A 13,287-nucleotide genomic window follows, 5' to 3' on the forward strand; every position below is an offset into this window, starting at 1 on the left:
GCACGTAGCTCAAGCCACCGCACACGAGACTTACGTGCTGAGCAAAAAGTCATTCAAGGCCATTTGCTCAGCATGTAGCTCAGGTTTGTGGCACACGGTGAGATTTTCGTCTCACAAGGCGAAAGAAATCAAACAGGATAGAAATTGGCCTCACGGTCTCGCGAGGCAGAAAACGCAGCAAAAAATCACCGCGCACGGTGAGCTACGTGCTGAGCAAACCGCCTTGAGAGACTTTTTGCTCAGTGCATAGCTCTGGTTTGAGGCGGGCTTTATAAACCGGCATTTCACAGCGAACGATGAACAACACAACACAACGTGTCAAGAATTCAGGAAACGTTTGTCGGTTGCGAAAGTGTCTGTTGTCACCGAGCACTTGGGTAAAAAAAAATACTCAAGTTGTCACTCAGGCACTGTGTGCATTTCAATTTGGTCTCTGGTTTTGAAGTAACCAGCATTCCGTTCTGCGTTTGTTTTTTATTTGACCAGACCGGCCTAAGCGCTGGGGATGTTTTACCGAAGTAAGTCCAAAACAAACACAGAGGCACAGATTGTGGCTTCGCCAACTCGTTGTATGGGCTGTCCTTGCTCCTCAAGATGTACACACATGTAGGACCTGTCCAGCTGTCTGGCCTTAAAAGCCTTACGTCAATCACTCGATGGTTTTAATTTCACTTACCCAACGGACTAAACAAGATGGGAAAGTAGGACTTAGACTGTGACATCTCCAGCTGGAAGTTTACCGTGGCCGACTCCCCGGTATATCCGGCCATTTCTGAAGAACCCCATGAAGTGTTTCACCACAAACGTTAAATCCGTGGGTACCTGCAATCGTTGCGAGCTATATACGCAGCTATGCACCAAATCTTTGGAAATTCACTGATTTCAGGAACTTGATTCTGACAAGTAAATCATCACTGTGCACTACAGCAACAGTAGGGTAGAAATCAACAGTCGCTGTGCAGAATAAAAATGACTACAAAAAGATTTCACCTGTCCTTCAAAGTAGAACATGTAAACATGTAAAACCATACACACGTTGTGATTTACATGTAACTTAAAAAGGATCATCATCTCATCTTCAGCTGAAACAATAATACCAGGCGATGTTAACAGTAAACAAGGACAACAAACCAGATGCTACCTGCATAATTCACAAAGATACTTGTAATTTTTCCCAGACACTTTAAATATTCAGAGACCTTTGTTTTTCATATCTTGGACATATGACCAGCAGAAATCTGTCACGCATGCTAACACAGTGTGTAAGATCCCTTGTACTGATTATTACATGTACAACCCTAACCCTAATCCCATAGCCTTTTTGCTAAGATGCACCCTCAATCCTGCAAAATCCTGCAACTGCCTCCACGTCAACATTGGATACAGCCTCAATCCTGCAAAATCCTCAATTGTATCTTGAAGTTGTTCATTGGATGGGCGACTGTTGCCTCAATCCTGCAAAATACTGGCTTTCCCCCAGAATATTCTTTTGGGGTTTTCCTTCCTCCTCTAAAACTGTAATTTCTTCTCATTGTCTTCTCTCTACAGGTTTCTTCAGGCTTGCGAGCCACAGTGCCTAAGATGCTTTTGAGGAATCCTTGGTTTCATTACCAGAAATGAAATATTGATAAGAATACCTGTTAATGGTACCTGTGGGAGACATTGTGTCATCATTAACTATACCTTAGGGAGACACCAGACATTAGGTAGACATTTCAATGTCTCCCTACTGTCATAGAGCTGTTAAGAGGCAAAATTTATTTGTCTCAAATAGGCCAGATCAATTGCTCGTGGTCCAAAACAAAAATATATCGAAATTCGTGGGGGCAGGATAAGGCAAAAATCGGGGTTAGGTGACATTAAAGATGGACAAATGTTGTGCACAAGTCTATGGGAATGTCTCCCAAATGATCCACTTCCTGTTAACATTATTATTATTTATACAGCATACAGACTGTAGTGCATGTCACACATTGTACCCGATACTGATACTTGATGCTGTAAATGTAATAACCCAAAAGAGCAAGTACATGTAAATGTATCAAATATCATCATCTCAGGTTTCAAATACACGTACACATACACTGTGCAACATAAACTCTATGGCACACTGGTCCAGGTACACATAATACAGCTCCCTGCTTTTAAAAACAAAGTGTATTATTTTTTGCATGTGTTTTCCCCATGCAATAAAACTAAAAATACAAGGAATATATAACAGGATATTAAAATTGGATGGCTTTTTTTCGGGGGATATATGAATATATTGCACGCACTATAAAAATATTGCACAAGTCGAAGCCAAGTGCAATATTGTTATTGTAAGTGCAATGTACATGTATGTTTTCTTGTATCCCCCGAAAAATAACATCCAATATAATTATTAAATATTTATATATCGCGCTGATTTGATCTGCGAGAAATACATTTCAGGACACTGTCTTTATTTCTCAAATTTCGTCGAATATTCTTTGCTTACCGAAGCAAATTTCGCGCCACTCGAAGCTGCCATTTTAACATTTTGCTCTAGGTTCATGTAATTTCTCAGATTGCCAAACAATTAAATGTGATTTTTTGCAATTTATATCCAAAAAAATGAATACCATTTTGCAAAATATTTTGTTCCCTGTATATTAAATGAGTACCGTAAGTCAGAAAATTTTTTTTTAGTAAATTTTCATCGATGAGCAATGTTTTATATTCAGTTTTTTTTTTCTACACAATTGATCAGGGCTGATTTATATTGTTTGTATAATTCATTGTAACGTTATGTACTGGTACGTACATCATGTTGTATAGTCACTACACCTGCATAGTGTACAGAGTGTACAAACGTACTGATTTACTTACAATTGGTGCAATAGTTGTTGCACATGTTTAAGTGTGTGTATCTGTTTGGATGCTCTGATTTTTAGCATCGTTCATTTCAGAAATCAACAAAAAATCACCAACATTGTCCACCGGACGTTTTGCCAATTTGTTTCATACAATTGTTTTCATGCATGTACCGTGCAATGAAATAAGATAGCTACATGTACATGTACATGTATGTACAGTGGGTTGCGATGGGTGAATCTGCGCTATCGGTCGATCGCATTACGCTATCGGTCGATCGCATTGCGCTATCAGTCCATCGCATTGCGCTTTCTGTCGATCGCATTGTGCGATCAGTCGATCCTGTAAGAAATCTCAGACTTTACTTCCTTTTTTACGAAACAGTCCTCCAGGAGTCGTGAATCTGAAAGAAAATGTGATCGCTTGATAGCAGCGCGATTGACCGATGATGGCGCGATCGACCGATCGCGCCCAACAGCTACATTATGCAATTTATATCGCTGTTGTACTACAAAGTGGAAAAGGTGTATGTGTGCGTTTACGAATTGCACACACAACTTAGGTGCATCCAGAGAGTAGGCGATGGATGGAGAAGCCGCATCACACCCGCAAAGTGCGCGACAAATAACAAATGATGTACTTCTATCTTTAATATTGGGTCTTGCCCTTGACCAACATACGGGCATAAACACTGTATACTCAGCATTGTCCCGAGTGATTATGAGAGAACAATCACACGGGCAAGACAAAGCCTCATACAGATGAAAAAACTATTAATTGGAATAGCTATTTATAACATCATCTTGTGTTCATGTATCAGATGGTCATTTAATTTGGTCATAACACAATGTACACAATAACACAAGAGTATTGGCAAGATAGAAAGTCAAAGTACAGTACGCAAGATACATTCTCACCACGTTTGTGTTCAGAGCAGATCAACCGTCAGCTCCTGGCCAAGACACCTGCTTCTAGCGCTACTGACTAGAGACACCCTAAACCTGTACCTTTATACCGTTAATGTACAGTACATGTAGTACACACACTGCATGCAGTACATGGGCCTACTCCAGCCGTGAATTGTGGTTCACCCTCCCAACACTCACGGACAGTCAGCTGTGCATGCTGTGGTTCTAGCTTGAATCCCGAGGGGTGGGGGGGGGGGAGGGGAGAATCGGTCCAGTCTCTGCCAGGCACAGGATATGCCAGGGTTAGGGTGATGGGGACAGGCAAGTACAAGGCCTGTGTCATGGAATGTTTATCAACCAACCCTGGTACATGACTAAGACTATTGAGAATTAAGACTAACTCCCTGTACCCCATATGCATCGTGTACCGTATGCCACGTTTGCTGATGAAATAATATCTACAGCAGAGCTACAGTTTTCTTTCGTTTTCATTCAATCCCGAAAATCCAAGCAGAATTAACAAAACAAAACAAAAGAGGGAATTTTCAAAACCTGTACATGTATGTTATGGTTTGTAAGCATTTTTAGAAATAATTCAGCTAAACTTTTTTTGCTGATGAGGAGAGGCTTTGCAGATTTCATCTCAATTGGTGCTTCTTCTTGACACTAAAAAATACTGAAAAGTCTGCAGAACTTTCTTTTATACATGGACCGTTTTTTGTTTCTCCTCTTTAAAACAAAATACCAGAGAGCTCTGTTTGGGGAGCTAAACTCAGTGACTTACCTATGACAACTGGACAGGACTCTGAACACTGTCCGAAACAACTCTGTCACAGATTCTGGAAACGATCCTGGTCGTAACTTTTTCTTCCACTCTTCTTGAACTTATTCACTTCCAATCCACTAGCCGACGGCAGCCCAGGAGCTCATCTACATGTCAACGTATACATGTAATCGGCTTTGCTGACCAGAGAAATGTCCTGCCAGTAAAGAAAATAACAAACAAAAAAGTTCAGAGATCAGGTCATTCGAGGTTAAATGTCTGTGTTTATCAACAAAAACAGTCAGCGCTGTATGAGTCACACGCGACGACCTTGGCATTGAGCCAAAGGAACAGGGGGCCCTCACAGTCACACCTCCCCCACCTATCCGGACATGAATGATCAAACTTGATCCCCTACCCCCTTCCCCCTGCTCCACGAAGTGAATCACGCTACAAGAAATCCCCTCTCCTTAGGGACTTAATGTCAAATGTAGCCGTCTCTGTTCATATAATATTCATCTCTTTTTTTTTTTCTCCCAGGTTTCGGGTCGTGAAAGTGATGAAACTTGACAATTTCCTGACACAGCAATACAATGGTGCTCGAGGGATGACAGGCAACTCGAGAGAAAACGAAGCCGACTTTTGGTTAAAAGTTCAGCCCCTTGCGAACGTAGCTCCTTCACAGTATTGACTTGACGGGCGCACCGGCACAAAATCGAGGTAGTGAGATTAAAGAAGAGGTGGTTTTAAATATTCACAAAGGCAAAGACTTTCTTGGGAAGGAGGAAGAAATGTCTGCCGACAGTTACAGCATCTCAACACCTTGTCAGAATCTGCATTCTGGAGCACTGGAGTGAAGTGGGAAAGGTTAAAAAGTGGCACAGACTAATACGTCCGTACACTCTCAAGACATATCCACTTCATGATTGTTACATCTGGAGAATACCGTCAACTGCTTCCCTCCCCCAACAATGTGAAATGTGACTCCAAGAAATCGTTCTTGAATTTGACGATGGTCATTGTACCTTTCAATTATTTTTTGAGAGTTTCAAGCAAACACAGGGGTGATAGCATACATAGTCATGTACACACACGTTTGTTTATGGTGTAAATCAAGGATTTTCTATTGTTCCTCTTCCCTTTTCCTTTGCTATACTCTAACTTTTTTGCAACAGCTCTCATTGTTTTGTACACGTTTTCTAACCAAGAAGTCCTCGATTTGGTTCCTGTCCTCAATTCATCCATGATGTTGCACGTGTGTGTCCTCGATTTACACCATAGACAAACGCATGTTTACAAGAGAAAGTCACACTCTTTTTTAACACAGTTATTGGAACTCAAGGCTATCACCAAAACAAAGCCCCACACACCTCATAATTATGTGGTACATTCACTTTCACAGCTAGCACCATCTATCATTTGGGTACACTGTACACCTTTGCAAACCCGACAGTCCCAGGGAGTGGGAAAACAAACATGAGTTTTCATTTAACCAGTGACCTCCCCTTAGGTAAGGTCAATTTGCAGACATGTGTTTACCTGTTGAACTACTACTGTAGCTGCTCTGCAACTTTCACAGGTCACAAACTGGTGAAGGTGACAAAGTCAGACAAACAATAAGCCGTCCCTCACAACATCTTATCTCAGTAAACAATATCTTAGTTCTGACAAAACGTGTCAGTTAGTTACTACAATGATTTTTAAAAGAAAGAATTCATCCAGCATTTTTGCTGTAGTAGAAACGGCTCAAAACACCATGTTGTCTGACGTACCCCGACAAATGGATTTTTGGGGGGTGTCCTTATTAATATTTTTAGTTAAAAGTCACAGCTGAACTGTTGAACATTGTTAGAAATAATCTATATTTCAATACAATACAGATAAGCTTCAAAATGACATACATGTTTCATTTGTGGCATTTGGATTTTTAAAAAAGTTTTGGCACTGAGGTCGATAATTCCATAGAATTGGCCATTTAAGAGTCATGCCTATCGGCACACCTACAATGTACACACAGGATGATTATATTGAACAATGATGATATTTTTCTGGAGAAAACTAGAATGCTTTTTCTGTACTAACCATTTCATTATTCATAAGATGGAATTTTACGTCAGGGTGACGTAAATCAATATTAGGTTTTTGATCTTCACCGACGTATAAACACTGTATACTCAGTGTGCTACCTCCCGAGTGAAAGTTGGATAAAATGTCTCGAGTGGGACTCGAACCCATGACCTCCTGCTTTCTAGTGCAGACATCTTACCACTCAACCAACGAACTTGCAGGATCAGTTGGCAGGTTCAAATCTGATGTACATGTAGCAGTGGGTACCGCAACTCAACTATTTCATTGCCATCATACAGACGTCGACGCAAACATATACTTCATTACTCAAGTCAATTGGACAGCAGGTGATGTACCACTCTCGTCAGTGATGTTGAATAACCGGTCGACCAGCTACTGAGGTTGTTGACGAAGCAATTACCACTGGAGTAGCTCTTTCCGACAAACACCGATCGTAATTGAAGACAAGACGACCCATCTTCCGAAAGCCCCCCGAAATTAAACGCAGTATCGATACTCCTCCATTTGAATTTCTATTCATCAAGTCGACAAGACTGCTTTACGTACTCTCCGGCGTTCGTTCGCAATCAACAAGCAACCCCATCATGCACATTGAATTATAAAAGCAACCGGAATTGACGGAATCGCATTACAAGGAGTGGCCAGGCCACGTGCGTCATCGGTGTGTTCCAGGGAGCAAGAGCAAGACCGAGAGAGAGAGAGAGAGAGAGAGAGGTCTCACAACAAGGTTATTAACATCAATCACCTATGCACGATTCCAGACAAGAAATCCATCATTATCCTTGTCGGCGGAAAAATCAACATTCTCCCGTCCCTGGTGAATATTTCCTGGCCCACTGTTTTCCCTCAAGAGGCTCGCGAACAAACAAAGCCTGACAAATTCAATCATACAGGATGTAGATTGCACCCTGAATCCTGTATTCTTCATTCTGGGGGAAAAACACCATCCCCAGATATCCCTGTAATTCCTGTATACATGTACATTGTACATTGTACATGTGTACATATACATGTACATTGTATACTGTTCCTGTACATGTACATGTACATGTCCACTGGATTTCTTTCTGTGTTGATTGAGGAGATTGCAAACGAGTGTCAGAAAATCTCATACATGTCCATATACAAGTTAATCGTCCATTACATTCGCAGATACCCTACATACCCAGTACAATGTACGTGTACATTTGTATTGCCATTTTTGTGTATCACTCATTTGCTTATATATATTTTTTTCATTTAAAATGTGCATATTTTTTATAGTTAGCATTTGCATTAATACACACAATGCTACTGCTAGGACTGCAAGTACATGTGTATGCAAGTATTTTTTTTTTAATCAATTTAATGTCTTCTTCCGATTTTTCATATCACTTGAGGATAAACCGGTACCATTGAGCTGTCAACAGAAATTAATTTCATCCTTTGGTGCACTGATTACTGGATTAGAGCACAGATTATAATTTATTAAAAAAAAAAAAAATGCTTTTATTTTGGATTGCCTTTGCACAGGAAGGATCCTCTGTGTATGTACCGGTAGATAGCAGGGTGACCGTAAGGTCAGAGCCAAATTCTGCTAAATGCACATCAAAAATCTGTCAGATTTATCAAAAATCTGCCAAAATCCCCAGAATTACTTGAAATACACTATAAACACTTAAAATCACATGCAGATTGGTAGTACTGCCTTAATTAAGATTCAAATTACATAATAAACAATCTAGTCACATAAAGATGTTGTGAAATTATTGGAAAAATTTGGGGAAAAAATGCAGATCCGGCCATGACGAAGTCCGTTTCCCAGTGAACCTCGGAGTCAGCACCTAGACCAGCCAACCTGTCCCATTATGCAAGGGTTTGTTTGAAAGGATTGAAGCTTTTTTAAACAAATGTACACTTTTTTGTTCAAATTTGCTGGTTTTCTTTCAAATAAACATTTTTGCACAATTCTGCCAGAAATCTGCCAAAAAAATCCATTCTGTCAAATTTTCTGTCAAACACTTTTTTCAAAGTCACAAAAATTCGGGTTGAAAGAGTGTTTCACGGTGCGAAAAAACTGCATTTTTTTCTCTGGTTTTTCTTTAACAACACGAAAACAAGGGAATGTTCACATTAGGCACATAACGTAAATGTGTATGTGGGTTGTCAATCCTATTGCTACGAAATGACCAAGACGTTAGTGACAGAACGAAAAAAATCAGACTCAAAAAATCATCACAGAACATTGCAACTATCACTCTTGATCACTGACGTCTTGGGCTAAGATTTGCTCCAGAAATGAATTAAGTACAGGACGACATAGACGTCTCAAGTACAGTGCAAGAAGAGTTCACTACATTCCTGAACCCTGCCACAATAAGCTCCCCTAATCAAAATTTCATTCCAACTTTGTCTGCTATGACCGAGCCACTATTTGATTGAGTTTCCGAGTGAATTGCAGGTGCAAGGACCTAATTGAAATGCCCAGAGCAAGAATGTCTCCATTTGTCCGCCGATGATGTTTCAGGAAACGGACAACAAGGAAAAGGTCAGGTCACGGTAATGTGGTGGAATTCAAACGACATGTTATATTTATTTCACTGTCAAACATGACGGCCACGGTTATCAATTTCAGTTTCCAGTGTCGAACACAATACTAGTGTTGAAAAATGGGCAACTTAATACATGTACATGGTGAGTCAAAAAGAAAGTGACGCAGAATGAGAAAAATATATTTAGAAAAAAAAATATGTGGTTTGCTTAATTTAGTAAAAAATAACATAGGGATAAGGCAGGGTTAGTGATGTTTTTTGTATTATTTTTTTTTGTAATTTTTTAATTTTTTTATATTTTTTAATAAAAAAAAAAATCGGATTTATTTGATTTAAATCAATTTTTTTAAATTTAAATCAAATTTTTTAATTGGCAAACCCAATTTGATTTATATCACCCCGACGCAAAAATTCCATCTTATAATAATTTAAATCAGATTAAAAAAAAAAAATTACATTCAAAATATTGATATATATATGTATAAAAATGTGTCTTAATCTTCCCATGCACCCTTACACCCATCACTAAGGAGTTTACAGGTTCCTTTCCATCATCCACAAAACTCAATAAATTGATTAATGCTTTTGAAAAATTGTATTGAATCAGTGATTAAAAAAAAATAACTTGATTTCATCTACATGCAGTCTACCTCACTGGTTCAGTGGTATTAATACTGAAGACACTTTAAAGGTGCATGGCATGATTGATACAGCTGAGATACGTTGTGTGTGGATATGAATGAAACACATAATTTATGGTACATTGTACGTGTACATGGTATAAAAAAAAAATAAGAGTACAGTTCTTCATACACAGGTCTGTTTCATAAAAATGCTTCTTGTTTTAAAACCGGCAGCACTGATCCTTGTGTAACTAAATACATGTACTGTAGTGTTTGATTGATGGTCCTTCATACAAGGTGGAGAACAGAAATCAGACCTTGCACCATAATAAATACATTTTTATGGAGAAACATTAGGAATAAGTCTATCAATTTGGACGTTAATACATCTTTAGATGGTTCAGGTACATGTAAGCCTACGCCAGCACAGTTGATTCACAATATTACTGTAAACTGATCAAGGAATGATTAAAGCAAAAGTGAGTGTGATGTCTTTAAACTTCAAACATCGAAGAAAACTTGAACTCAGACCTGGACTTTAATCAAAACAATGATTTTGGGTAATTACGCAAAATCTACATAGGTTGAGTCGATGATGATGAAGCAGGGGTGTTTGAATGTGTTCACAACATCTTACACTTTGTAATTAAGTGGAATCGGTTGATTTAAATACTTAAAATGACCCTCAATCAATCTATTTTGCCAAAAATAAGATTTTTACAAAAAAGTAATTTAAATCAGTGATAAAAAAAAGTGTGATTTAAAAAAACATTTGATCTAAATTGCAATTTAAATCAGTGCTTTAAATCAACGTGATTTAAATCAGCCAACCCTGGGATAAAGTACCGGTTATAACTGTCAAAATTTCACGTAATATGCTTACTAGATGTTCACAAGTTATGTCCATTTTATTACAAAAATCAAAAAATTCAGCTGTCTACCAAAAATGACAATTTTTTTGTTTAAATACAATGAAACAATGGCCTTTTCAAGCCTTCATAAAATGAACAAAACATGACACAGGAAAACAAGACAAAAATCAACATCATTATTTCAGAAAAAAAATTCCTGAAATTTAAAACAAAAAAAAATCAGGCAGTGAAAACAATGTTTCGGTCGTGACAATTTTTTAAAAAAAATCTCATACATTGTACCAGTAGTTGTGTGCGTATCCATATTCCACTTTTCAAGTATCTTTCAAATTATTCTCATTTCATGGTGAATGCCTTTTACAGCCCATAAAGCCACATTCCAGACAGGAAGGACTCTTTCACAGTGTAAATCTAGAGCACAACTGGTTAGGTTCAAACACTATTATTCATAGACTGTCCATAGATGTCAATCTGAGTAGACATGTACAATGCATGACCTCACTTTCAGGTCAGGTCAGTGTAGGCCTTTGACAAAGACAAGGCTAGACGCCAGTGTTGCACTTGTTAAAAGGACTTTTTGAGGGGCTGTAAAATTGGACAAAACAACACTTCAACCACAGCACCATGGTTGAACAGTTAACGACACGGTCAAAACAGTGATCTGGATTTACAAAAAGACTTTTGTTGAAAATCTCAGTACAATAGAGTCTGAGCTATCCCAAGGCATCGAACTTGAGGTGTACTGTACTGTGAAATACACTCAACCAAAAAAAGAAAGTCCCCCCTCAATACTTTTTTGTCTAACTCAAAAACTATTGGGCACATCTTGCTCAAATTACGACTGATCTGACATGAACGAGAATGCTCTGCACGACAACGCACCAGACGAAAATTGAACTCACTTGCGGCCTCTGAAAGCGGTGTGGTACCCACATACATCGCGCGCGCAGATTTTTTTTGATGTCATCACGTGATGCATACATTTACATAATTAGCAAAACAAAATGGACGACAGCCGTTGGAACTGGCGTTTTTTTACGGACAAGCCACTGAAATCGTCAAGATTTTTCACATTTTTTGGGGGGGGTCTGTTTCAAGTCGATCATTAGGCTTCGTAAATGACTGCTGAATGTATGAGGTATGTAAATGAACTCTGGGGTGGGATATTAGAGGTGAAAATGAACAATGTTTGAGAGGCCATTTTTTTAGGGTCTCTTGCTACCACATTCTAACGAACAGGTTATGCCTCCAGCGTTACATGTGAATGAATATGGAGCATGTCAGCTGGAGTTACTCGAGCTAGTTTTGAACAGAACTCGTAAAAATAGAAGTAAAGGTAAAAGGACTATCATGACTATCAGAATATTATTGCATCCTGACGCAACTTTTTTTCATCATATATTATCTCAATGAAAGTCAGTCATCGCAAAAATATTGAGAAAACATGAATCTGGGAACATTTCCGATATTGTTAAAAAATACTTTGAAAATATTCTTGTCTCTCCATAGTCTTGTGTGCACAACCACTTTGAACATGTTGAAGTTACATCTGCAAAGTGCAAAAACATTAGCTTCAGTGGAAAGATTTCCATATAAGTTCACTCAACACCCTGTGTACAAACCCTATGAGATTGGACTGAAAAATTCTAAGTGTTTTCTAAGAAAATGCTTGTATTTTCTCACTGCTCAAATTGACTTTGATGACATGATATTGCTATCTGGGGGCTTGTTAGGGCACAATTGCAGAATACCCCGCCATTCGATCTATCCACCTCGTAGCCGGCTACGAGGTCACGGTTGATTGACCTCAATAAACATTCTCAGCGCTACTTAAATGTACTATGCGTCATGCTCCATTGCACTCCCACTTCGTGACCGCGTAGCCACCAACAGGGCAGTTGGTTTGAACTTTGAATTTTTTCAGCAACTCCCATTCCTTTTGTGTTGCTTCGTTCTCAAGCATATTCAAGCAAGGGACTCCCACTCCGTAGCCTCGTAGCCGCCAACAGGGCAGTTGGTTTGGACTTAGAATTTTTTCAGCAACTCCCATTCCTTTTGTGTTGCTTCGTTCTCAAATAATGGACCCCCACTCAGTATCCGCGTAGCTGGCAATGGACTTGAATTGTTTCTTTTGCAGTGATTCCAACTTCGTAGCCAGTGATTTTAGGGGTGTATTTCCGAGTGGCAGGGTATTCTGCAATTACTCCCTTGTTAGTCAATACAGAGGAAAATTAGTGAACTTCGTATATGGAAATCTTTCCGCTTCAGTAACTCCAGCTGACATGCTCATGAATGAATATGAGCATGTCAGCTGGAGTTACTCAAGGCCAAGCTACAAAAACATGAAGATTCTTCATCGTCATCGTGTTGTCTTTGTTTGTAACGAAATCAAAATTTCTGATTGAGAACAAAAGAACATTTACCTTCTGACAGAGGGTTTTTTTCTTCGTTTTAGCCACAAGGGTTATGAAAGACTCAAAGCATCATCACACCACCAAAAGCTATAATTTCGTCACTTTCTGAAATAAACATTGAACCACGTACCTGCTCGCTCATACAGCTGTCATCGCGTCGCAGTGTGATGACCCGTATGACGTCTAGCTAGGTGCTTGTTTTGTTTATGTGCTAAACACGCTTGGAAGCGAGACAGGAACTAGGCGGGTGTGG

The 13,287-nt window shown here is 39.1% G+C and overlaps 1 protein-coding gene across 3 annotated transcripts in view; it reads right to left on the reverse strand.

The window, feature by feature from the left end:
* The window catches only part of LOC119739739 (rho-related BTB domain-containing protein 2-like), a 46,797-nt gene extending 33,556 nt beyond the window's left edge, over positions 1–13,241 (reverse strand). Inside the window, exons 1-2 of one of the 3 annotated variants that reach the window (XM_038214780.1) lie at positions 13,165–13,241; positions 4,528–4,723 (exon numbers count right to left, since the gene is read on the reverse strand). Coding sequence is in view for 1 of the 3 variants with exons in the window: in XM_038214778.1 (XP_038070706.1) it covers positions 677–770 (94 nt within the window). In the remaining 2 variants the exon portion in view is untranslated. Of the gene's footprint in view, positions 1–676; positions 935–4,527; positions 4,724–13,043 lie in introns of those variants that run through there. The other 2 variants (XM_038214779.1, XM_038214778.1) reach the window with 2 other exon arrangements.
* Positions 13,242–13,287: the final 46 nt, after the last annotated feature.

Source organism: Patiria miniata, unplaced genomic scaffold (genome assembly GCF_015706575.1).
Source record: "Patiria miniata isolate m_02_andy unplaced genomic scaffold, ASM1570657v1 HiC_scaffold_4, whole genome shotgun sequence".
Lineage (NCBI taxonomy): Eukaryota > Metazoa > Echinodermata > Asteroidea > Valvatida > Asterinidae > Patiria > Patiria miniata.